This window comes from Bombina bombina, chromosome 3, assembly GCF_027579735.1.
Source record: "Bombina bombina isolate aBomBom1 chromosome 3, aBomBom1.pri, whole genome shotgun sequence".
Lineage (NCBI taxonomy): Eukaryota > Metazoa > Chordata > Amphibia > Anura > Bombinatoridae > Bombina > Bombina bombina.
This window is the reverse complement of record NC_069501.1, coordinates 695369130-695381370: the sequence shown is the minus strand read 5'-3', so window position 1 is coordinate 695381370 and position 12241 is coordinate 695369130. Positions and strand designations below refer to the sequence as shown.

Genomic DNA, 12241 nt, shown 5'->3' with positions numbered 1-12241 from the left:
ACAGATTCTGAAAGACGGAATGAATTTCTTCACATGGAGCATGGATGAGAGCACAGATTATACTGAACTGGCAACTTCCTATGTTTGTACAGACCTTTATACCAATTTCAACACTGTTAAAAACAATTACAAGGTCATTACTGAACTCACTGCTGCTTGGTGCAATGCAAACCTTGATATTTTCACCTGTCGGGATTTTAGCAGAAGTTATTCCATTTCAGAATTGATAACAAAGCAAAAGTAAGTTATTTAGGCAAGCTACTGTTTTATTTTTAATAAGATATGGAGCGATATCCACCACCATGTTCACCAACATGGCTCGAAGGAAAAAAATAATCTGCTTTTCTATATTAGAAATAGGCTTTTCCATGACATGCACAATTAATATGACAACATGGAAATAAAACAAGACCTTTTTGATAGTATAGTTAGGAAGTCAACAATTAGGTACAGTTTGTTAAAATATTATGTAAAACAATACTGTAAAAAAAGGTAAATGGCTAATCCTACTGACAGATAAGGTTTAAATGATTGCTGTGTGTATTACTGGCACAAAGGGGGTAAAAAAAGTAGGCTTTTTATATTACTAGAACAAAAAGTTGTATCACTTGTTTGTATTACATAAAGGGTTAAATTACTGTTCTGTATTTTGCTAGAAGTCAAAACAGATTAAAAAAAATCACTGCCTTGTTGGTTGCTCTCAGCCAAGGAGGGCGAATTCATAGCTCTATATGTGATAGCAGCAGCCAAAGGGGTGAAAGTATTATTTAGTTTTGGTTACTGGTATTGATGCGCGTATGTTTTGCAACATTCTAATATTAATTTAATGTAATAGTATTTCCAATGCAATATTTAAATGTAACGTTCAAAATTTTCAAATATTTCAGAAATCAAATCGAATTATGCATTATTTGAATTAGAAAAATTAAATATTTGTAATTTTCTTTAAATATTAGAATTTCGCAATACTTGAAATAGAAAAATTTTAATCAATATATTTGTATCTATTATGTATCAATTTACTAAATTCCCTACCACATAAACTATTTAATTTCTGAATAGTATTTGTTTAATTCAATGTTACATTCCAAATTTCGAATGTGCGTATTCAATCTAATTATGAACATTCAAAAAAGAAAGTAACATTTAAAACCCAGAAATAACATTCAATTACCAAATTTTAATGGATTTTCATTCTTATTAACATTCGATTGTCCAAAACGAATGTCCACAGGACTATTAATTCTACCAAGCGAATTGGGAAATCAAATTACTTTATTATTACAACAGCAATATATATATATAAGTTGTCATTATGGAATACAGCTTGTTCCTTTGTGATCATGCACTGTATAAATTAATTTATTTATTTACTTTCAGGGAACTGGAGAATCAATTAGAAACGGTGCTTATTTCAGATGGGCAGAAAATGCATGAGTTTGTCCACCAGTCCTTTGTAGCAACTGGTCTTAGTGAGGCGTCTCCTGCTTGGCAAGAGTATTTAATGCACATTGATACCCTAATCTTGCAAGGACTAAAAAATGTAACTATAACCAGCTTGGCTGCTCTTCTGAATACACTTCTGGATAGTGAAGTAAGTTAAAACAATTTTCCTAAGTGTATATTTTTTAAAAAGGGAAATGAAATATACATACTTGACAACTGTCACAATTTTCTCAATTTTTGGCCACTTGTCCTGTGGAATAATTGTCCCTTGAGTTTTTCCCCACATTTTTAAATTTATCCTAAGGTGTGTGCTTGTCAGATTGTGGGAATCAACCGTGAAATCATTGTTGGTCATATGAGTCTTAAACAGTTAATATTTAATAATAATACGATATTTAATATTTAGTGCATCTTGTGAGAAATATATAATGGATGTTTTGGGGAGAAGTTAGTGGATAAAGTGTAGTCAATACTTCTGCAGTCTTCTGCATATTTGATTATTAACAATATATTGGATAATGCAAGCGATATTATTCAATGCTGTTTTTTCACCGGATATACCCTTTGAATTACTTAGTAAAAGAATGGATATCCTGTTGCAGATATTCAGTTAATGTTACTGTGTATCTTAAAAAAACATTTTTAAATCAAACATATTACAAGTCATCAATCAGTTTATAAACCTTGTCTAGAGAGTCCCTATCAATTGGGAAAACATATCCAAGCTTCTATTACAAATTATAACGTATACCACAAGTTAAAGGGACATAATAGCTAAACAGAAATAGGTCCATTGACACTCATCATGGTTTTAAAAATGTTGCCATTAATTGTTAAAAATGCCATTTAATTATTGTTTTTTATCGTGAACCTTCTTCACAGCTGACTCACTGATCTTTTGGCAAATAAAGCAGTTGATTGGTGCTTCATATATTTTTTTTTTTTTTAAGGTTTTAAGAAAAAAAATAATACAAGCAAGTGATTACACAAAACACTCCGCAAACAGAAAGTTGACAGTTAGATAGACATCATATAACATCATCCATTAACACACATATTGCTTGAAGATGTAAATACAAATTGAGCATTGAACCTCAGTTTTCTGATACCTCCTAAGATATAATAATACATGATATGAAGTTAAATTATTTCCCCCAAGGAAAAACTAACGAGGCCTCTCTTGGACCTCCTGGACTACATTATAGACGTGATGGGGGACTTTAAGGAGGAAAGAAAATAATAAATAGGCCACTCTTGGACCTACATGAATATGAACAATATATAAAGATCAACTATGCAAAGAGAACATTTTGTATAAAGGGAAATATTAAATATCATAAGACACCCTATTCAGCAAACAATAAAACATCAGTATAAACAAATAGTGAGTCACAGAACGTACAGAAGTTAGATAGAACTTAAACTGCTCCAGCTTCTTATGGGTTTTTATATAAATTTTCAGACCAGATAGAAGGCACTCTCTCCTGGGTCTCACGAACCACATGGGAAAGGAAAGGAATACACCGGCATATACAGCTAGATAGCCTTGGAGTCCTAACCTGTAACACTAAGAACAAATTGAACCCTGTAGCCAGAGTTCATTATCTCCCCTTAATAAGATAGCAGGAAAGCCCAACAATTATGTTCTGCAGCGGTGAGTTCCAAGATGCATTCTCTGGGACAAAAAGTCATTAGGGTAGGTTGAGAATGACCACAAAGGGGCACGATTAAGTGAGTTTACCTCAGTAATCTATAGCGACAAATAGGCCATAGCAATTAATATTGCTAATCCTGACATAGAGCTACGTTTCTAGTGTAATCATAAAGGTAGGTAATTGGGTATGTGATATAGTACAACTATTTTACTGACGGGAAGGGCCAGTGTTATAAGGCTGCTCATCCTAACAAGTAATACTCTCCCCTGTGCCACACACAAGAATAAAATTAAAACTCTCTACAACTATAGATGAATAAGTTTAATGCACCACATCATCTCGGCCGCTGACGATGCAGTAACAGTGAGGGTTTTAGCACAGCTGGTTAGCATAGAGGGGCGAATCTATTTAATGGAGGACTAAGCATGGTTCTATGAAAACATATTAGACAGAGTGGCCCAGAACATGTGTACTATATGAATGATATACAAACAAACATATACAGTAATCAATATACATATCATCAACTTATTTATCGCTAACAACAGTGGACACTGAAATGAATTCCTGTGGAGGTAGCATGTCTGGAAAGCAACAATAAAGGTTATATTCACTCTTTTAATGTGCATGTTGTCATGACCTATTGTACCGGTGGCTCACCGGGTATACAAGCAAGGCTAAAGTACCAAGGGTAGGGTCTCAAGTATATCAACCATACAGCACTGGGAAGCAAAAGCTATATCATAAACAGTATCTAATATCATGAGGGTACATTGAACAGTTATCTTGTGTCTGGATAGAGTATAGTCAATTTCATAACGACCTCATTTCACAGAACCTATACTTAAGAGAACACAAAAAAAACAGACTGTAAGCATAAAAAGTTCAGATTAAGGTGTCACCCTACTCCCATCTGGCTGATCATAGGTATATGCAACAAAACGTCATTAGGATTCTAGTATGCCTGAGTTATACCGGAATAGAGACCTTAATTATAAAGAAAAAACAAACAAAGCAAAAAAAAAACAAAAAAAAACTGTCCCATTGTTCATATGGACATGGCTTACATGGTATTAAAGTGTCTCTGTACAGTCTCTCACTTCTTTGCTGCCCATGTGGGCTCTTTGTCTTTTAACCCACTCCGGGCCTCTGGAAACCAAACAGTTCCACATGGTTATGTCCATTTTAACCTATTCCGGTTCTTGAGGTTATTATTGAGATTAAGTCCCTGTAAGAAATAAATTGCTTTACCTCTGTTGCCGGATTCAGCCCAATGCCAGTGGCACTACTTTTACCAGGAATGGCTGCAGTCGAGTAGGGTATCCTCTGCAATCCTTGCCTGCAAACCCCAAGGAACACCCGGGTTAATGAAGTGCCGGTATTAGACTGAAAATTCTGTACATTGGTGTTTGTGGCTTCTATAGGTTCACTCAGGGCCTCCGTGCTGATTCCAAATTCTGGCGGCTGATTGATGACCGCATACCAGGGGTCCTCTCTGCGATCCGAAATACCCTCCTCATGGCTCCAGCATGACAGATCCCCATATTGCGGACCAAAGGCTAGGGTTGGTTTTCTCTGGATGACACAGGCATCCTCCTGGGGAAGGGTCTCCTCCTGATCATCCGCTCTCTTAGCGTCCTGCATAGACCGGGTAGTCACAGCAAGTCCAGACACGAGGTAGCCGTGGCTTGCTAAGGTATTAGGTGGGCCTGTGCTCCTGTAGTTCTGCTGTGTCACTGTAGCTGGGGACGTACAATCCGAGCCATTGTAAATCTGCTTAACCGGGCCACATGAAGTGCGGGATGCGGTTTGCATAGTTTCCCGGGCTGTCAGCTGGACTTCGTCCAGAAAGTTGCGGCGTGGAGAGGCAAGTGATAAGTCCCTTTTCTCCAGGACCCTATCCCTCAGACAGGGCTCTGTATTTGGCATGGTGCTATTGCTCGCCTGCTGTGAAGCCATGCGGAGAGAGGTGAAAGTCTCTGTCAGCACTGTCATTATGGCCGCTTGTTGAAGCTTAAGGAGCTTACTGAGTTCCGAAGTTGCTGACGCAGTCATTTCCATGACCCTTCTTAGTTTTTCCTTAGGGCAGATGATTAGTAGAAGAGCAATTTAAAATGTGTAGTAATTAGTACTACTCGTAACCCCAGTCTCCCAGGGGGGGGGGGAATATGCGTAAGCCCCGGCTCCAGAAACCGCCAGACACTTTATAAATGCGGCAGCCTTGAGGCCTAGCTGCAGAACTTAGACAGAGCGGTCTATCCAGAAAGTTTCCCTCAGGACTGTCAATTTCTTGAGTCTCGTAGTATCCCCCTGGCCCCCATCCACAGGATTAGAAATTTTTATATAGGAAAACAATAAAAAGTTATATAAAACACTGTAGGGGAACCAGGAGCTCCCACAAAACACGTCCTGTCTCTGCAACTGTAGGCTCCGCCCCCCTTCATATATTTTTTTGTTTTACAGTTTTATTTAGTTATTTAATTTGTTTATATTAAAATTAACAATGATACACACATGGCAAGTCTTGTGCATCATATACAATAACAGCAATTAAACATCTATATGATGGCATATCCCCAAGTAAATGTAAACTGCTGAAACCTTGACTGTATGAAAATAAAAGACAATCTATCACTCTGGAAAAAAAAAGAAAAGCAGGACATTCTGCACAGTATTCAGGTGTGGACTGAGCAGTCAGGTATATAGGACCTGGACCATTTGCCCAGCATGTAGGGGGCCCACCAGTGGCTGCCTAAGCTCACGATCACAGCTTGTTAAATGAGCTAGTGCGCTGGTTGTGAGCTCGGTCTGATGGCTGCTGTACCAGTGACTAAGCAGCTAAGTGTAGGGGCCCTGGATCTGGAGTGGGGGCACTGTCCCTGGAATGAGGAGTCAGTTGCTCTGAGGGCCATGGAGTATTGGATCTGGCCCTGTAGAGTGGGATCCCTCTTTCTGACCATTGAGGATAAGGACCCTATCTCTGGCTGGCTGTTGGGGGCTGGAAATGGGTGGGCGGGAGATGGTGTGTGTGTGTGTGGGGGGGGGGGGGTGGCTTCCCTAATTTTTGCCAGGAACCCTGGATGGTTTCAATCCTTCCCTGCATTAGTAACATATATGTTACACTGTATATATAATGCAGAGAACCTATTCACTGATAACATATATGCTGAACTGTATAGATAATGTAGAGTACCTATACACTGATAACATATATGCTGAACTGTATATATAATGTAGAGTACCTATACACTGATAACATATATGCTGAACTGTATAGATAATGTATAGTACCTATACACTGATAATATATATGCTGAACTCTATAGATAATGTATAGTACCTATACACTGATAACATATATGCTGAACTGTATAGATAATGTATAGTACCTATACACTGATAACATATATGCTGAACTGTATAGATAATGTAGAGTACCTATACACTGATAACATATATGCTGAACTGTATAGATAATGTAGAGTACCTATACACTGATAACATATATGCTGAACTGTATAGATAATGTAGAGCACCTATACACTGATAACATATATGCTGAACTGTATAGATAATGTAGAGTACCTATACACTGATAACATATATGTTGCACTGTATAATGATGTTGAGGGTTTACACACTAAAAAAACGGAACAGGCTGCTCCGTATAATGATGATGGATGCCGATCAACACTGATAGTAAACGCTGTGCTTCATAATAATGCCAAACAATTATACACTGAAAATGAACACACTGTACTGTATAATTATGACAATATACATATATATATATATATATATATATATATATATATATATATATATATATATATATATATATATATATATACTGAACTAAGACGTGGTGCTGAATAATGATTTTCACCATCTATTCAATTTAAAGGGATATGAAACCCAAAAATTTGATTTTGTAATTCAGACAGGGTATACCATTTACAAAAGTTTCCAATTTACTCTATGATCTATTCTATTCTATGATCAAATTTGCTTTGTTCCTGTGATATTTTGTGTTGAAGAGATACATTAGGAAATAATGCTGCAATCTAGTACTCTTGCAAATGGATAACATTCTTGCAAAACTGCTGCCATACAGTGCTCCAGAAATGGGAAGGCTCCTAAGCGCACCTCCCTGCTTTTCAACAAAAGATACTCGGAAAAAAAAGACAAATTGATAATAGAAGCAAATAAGAAAGTTGTTTAAAATTGCATGCTCTATCTGAATCTTAAAAGAAAAATGTGGTGTTTAATAATCCTTTAGTATATAGATATGCATGTAGAGTATACAGATAATATACATGTGGTACTTTAGATATATAGACAGAGAAATAAACTGCCCATCATCCCCAGTAATACTCATTAGGAGTCGAGCGCATGAGCTGTGCAGTGAGATATTTCAGCCAGATACTTTCAGTTGTTCTTGCTGATCTGCGCTCTGTGAATAGCTATGTTTTAGGGGAGTCTCCTCCCATTCTAGCCATTATGCCACAACATATGGCCCCTACTATGAAACCCAAGTTAGGCAGTAAAAAAAACAAAAAAATACACACGTTCAAACATTTTTTATGTCATGCACCAAACTTGCGCCACCCTGCAGGGGCACCCTAAGGCGGTCACCTAGTCTTCTTCTATTGTAGCACCGGCCTTGGCAGTACCCATGACTAGAGAGAGGCGGGGAATAACCTCAATACTATGCTTATCAAATGTATGTAGTGTTTAATTTCCCTTTAAAAGCATGATTAAATGTTTCCATAATTTAATGTATCTAGATGATTAATTTTATAATGATGGACTTGAATATCACATTTATATAAAAACTAAGGTGAACAATAATATTGAGTTCTACTGTGAATGGATTTTCATGTTAAACAACATTTTTTTATGTTTTAAAAGCCAACTTGATCCTAAAATTGTGCACGTTCTTCTCTACTGCAGCATGTTCCTATTCTGTGCATTGTAGTCGAATTGATTAATAGTGAAGTTGCATTTAATCCACCACTGGACCTCAGCACATCTGAAGGAAGCGTAATGGAGTATATAGAGGGGTGGCTTAAAGTAATTTTACTAAGAGGCACATACGTAAAAGGATTTTCTAATACTGTCAAGGTAACTACATAAATCTTATGATTATCTAGATTATCTAGTATAATGACAAATTAATGTAAACTAGAAATGTTAGAATGCACTGCTAACACAGAAGCTAACTGCATGCAGATCAGAGCACTAGTAACATTCTGCTGTACATTAAAACCAGAGAACAGCAACATGTGACTGACTATATGTTGTTTAAAGGGGCATTAAAAAATATAAAATGTTTTAGTTATATGCAAGCAATAGTTTAATAATAAAATGCCCTATGTGTTTAAGCTCTTCAAAGAGGATAAACACAAAGTTAGCTCCAGAACAGCAAAGCACGACTGGGAGGTAGCTGAACATATCTGGTGAGGCATATGTTTGTAGCCAACAATCAACAGATAACTCTCACTAATGCACTGATGCTCCTTAACCTATCTAAAGAATCAAGTATATATGATAATAAAAGAAAAACTGAAATTGAAATAAAACGGCATGATCTATCTGAACCAAACAAGTTTCATTTTGAGTTTTTAAGTCCCCTTAAACATATAAAATAAAGATTACAAGTGTATATGATCCCTAATAACTATTGAATATCATAGGTGTGTTATTACTTTTCTCACCTAATTAAAATGCCCACACAGCTACATTGTATGGTTATTTATATAGATTCACTGCTCCTTCAAGTAAGCAAAGCTAATGACAGTAAGTTAAATGATTACAAATGAATTATTGCACTGCATAAGATAACAGAACTCTAGATGCCACGTATCACATGTGTATATGCGCCTCCGTGCTCTCACACTTGTTCAGCAACGCATCAATGCAGTAGTAGATGAATGCTATCCAACACAGAGTATAGTGGGGCATGAAATACAGGTTCATGCAAAATATTTTATTAAAAAAAAAACAATGATACATTACATCTCAAAGAATTTGCACAAAATGTTAATATTAAAAAATGTAATTTTAAATTTTTAATTGTATTTTCTGATTATGATCTGTTTTGTCAGGGTGGCTACCAGGAGTATATTTCAGCAAATGAAGAAGCACTGCAGTTGGTTGGCCTTACCTTGCAGCATGTGGAGAAATGTGTTCATGATTGTCAGGTAGTCAATATTTTTTAAAATGGACAGAAAAGCAACTGTAGTTCTGCATTAACAGCACTTGGTGGCACTAGTGATTCATAAATCAGCCCAAGTTATATTTTTTCTCTCTCTGTAAACTGTTCATGTACCTAACTACAGACAATGGAATAATAAACACAAGCTAGATATTTGCTGCTCTTAATGAATGAACTTCTCCAGATTCTTTTCTCTGTGATATATCTAAAAAGTGTTTGTTTATGGTAGCTCATTTATTTGAATGTGGTAAGAGAGATGAAAATCTGCATGCATAATTCATTGCTGACACTGGTTGAATGTTTTGCATTTTGAGTCACCTTGTCTATTAAACCAAAGTACATTAGTTTTTTCAAGACCTAGTTTTCATGCCCTGGTACTAATTATTTCTTATCTCATTTTGTAATTATCTTACTATTAATGTATACCTATGGGAGCACTCATCAGGTCATTAAAATATGCCTGATAATAAAAAAATTAGATTCACTGAAATGAACATTTAATTTCCTATACACTGTTTCATTATGCATGTTAAAAATCTTTGCAAAGCACTTTCATTATTTATTTTGCCTGCTTGTCATGTATTTAAAATTTTCAACTCCCCAGAAAGATTGGAGAACATTTCGCAACAGAGTTAATTATTTCTGATGCATACCTTAATGGGCCATTAAAGGCTAAAAAATACATGCTCTAATCCATTCGATCAAGTAATTTTAAGACTATCGACTCTGCAGTATTATGTGTTTAACTCCTGCAAAGGAGTTAAACATGCAGTAGAAGTGCTGCTCAGGACCCACAGTGCACTGCTGGTCCATTAGTGAAAGTTACTGAACAAAATTATTAACACAACACATAGAAAGCCTGGCACTCTCTTGCAAGCACACAGCTAGATTCAAACAAAATGGAAGAGTTAGTTACAGCATTTATCCAAATGGTGATAGGCTCAGGACCACGTCAAATCTCTTCCTCCCTTGGTCCCTAACTTACAGCCACACAATGCATTTCCGCAACCAAACACACTGAGATATAAACAATGGTGACAGAGGCCAGGGCCGTCCCAAGATATTGTGCTGCCTGGCTCCAAGAATGAAATGATGCCCCCCCCAGTAGTAACATTACTGATTAGCATGCCAACCTACTAGCCTGGCAGCTAACCTTACTAAGCCTGCTTGCCTACCTACATGCAACCAATGCTTATGCACAATTGTGCAATAAGTAGGAAGGAAGTTAAAGAATGCCTGCCTGTCTACCTACCTACATGCAACCAATGCTTATGCACAATTGTGCGATAAGTAGGAAGGAAGTTAAAGAATGCCTGCCTGTCTACCTACCTACATGCAACCAATGCTTATGCACAATTGTGCAATAAGTAGGAAGGAAGTTAAATAATGCCTGCCTGTCTACCTACCTACCTACATGCAACCAATGCTTATGCACAATTGTGCAATAAGTAGGAAGGAAGTTAAATAATGCCTGCCTGCCTGTCTACCTACCTACATGCAACCAATGCTTATGCACAATTGTGCAATAAGTAGGAAGGAAGTTAAATAATGCCTGCCTGCCTGTCTACCTACCTACCTACATGCAACCAATGCTTATGCACAATTGTGCAATAAGTAGGAAGGAAGTTAAAGAATGCCCTGACTTGTGTCTTTGTGCATTATGAGGTTATGCTGCTGGCATCCTGTAACGTCCCACTCAGAGACAAAGGAGAGGAGTGGTCTGGGCCTGACAGTGACTGACTCAGTCACTGAAGTGCTGCCCCTTGTCAAGTGCTGCATGGGTCCATTGGCTGGTTGAGCTGGCCCTGACAGAGGCTCTTTGTAATTTCTGTAGACACATACAAAACAAGAAAATGGACTGCACTCTCAAACTGGACTAGGTACACATCCTATGAACCTGCAAAGCTCACAGCCCCGGGTGCTTACTGGCACCCACAAACAGCTGCACAGCTTTAAGGGACTCAGTTAACCCCAGACAAGGGGGAGTCAGTTAACCCCAGACAAGGGGGAGTCAGTTAACCCCAGACAAGCCTGGATGCAAAGCCCATATGGAAAATTACAGAACAAAATTATTAACACAACACATAGGCCTAGATTTGGAGTTCGGCGGTAGCCGTCAAAACCAGCGTTAGAGGCTCCTAACGCTGGTTTTGGGCGCCCGCTGGTATTTGGAGTCAGTGATTAAAGGGTCTAACGCTCACTTTTCAGCCGCGACTTTTCCATACCGCAGATCCCCTTACGTCAATTGCGTATCCTATCTTTTCAATGGGATCTTTCTAACGCCGGTATTTAGAGTCGTTTCTGAAGTGAGCGTTAGAGCTCTAACGACAAAATTCCAGCCGCCTGAAAATAGCAGGAGTTAAGAGCTTTCTGGCTAACGCCGGTTCATAAAGCTCTTAACTACTGTACCCTAAAGTACACTAACACCCATAAACTACCTATGTACCCCTAAACCGAGCTCCCCCCACATCGCCGCCACTCGATTAAAATTTTTAACCCCTAATCTGCCGACCGCCACCTACGTTATACTTATGTACCCCTAATCTGCTGCCCCTAACCCCGCCGACCCCTGTATTACATTTATTAACCCCTAACCTGCCCCCCACAATGTCGCCGCCAGCTACTTAAAATAATTAACCCCTAATCTTCCGACCGCAAAGCGCCGCCACCTACGTTATCCCTATGTACCCCTAATCTGCTACCCCTAACACCGCCGACCCCTATATTATATTTATTAACCCCTAATCTGCCCCCCTCAACGTCGCCGACACCTGCCTACACTTATTAACCCCTAATCTGCCGAGCGGACCTGAGCGCTACTATAATAAAGTTATTAACCCCTAACCCGCCTCACTAACCCTATCATAAATAGTATTAACCCCTAATCTGCCCTCCCTAACATCGCCGACACCTACCTTCAATT

General features: G+C 38.0%; 1 protein-coding gene across 1 annotated transcript in view; it reads left to right on the top strand.

Annotated features, from left to right (window-relative positions):
• Window positions 1-12241, top strand: part of LOC128652486 (uncharacterized) — an 868114-nt gene that overhangs the window by 97181 nt on the left and 758692 nt on the right. The window contains exons 17-20 of the mRNA XM_053705422.1: window positions 5-240; window positions 1381-1594; window positions 8055-8225; window positions 9209-9304. Of these exons, the coding sequence (XP_053561397.1) occupies window positions 5-240; window positions 1381-1594; window positions 8055-8225; window positions 9209-9304 (717 nt within the window). The remainder of the gene's footprint in view (window positions 1-4; window positions 241-1380; window positions 1595-8054; window positions 8226-9208; window positions 9305-12241) is intronic.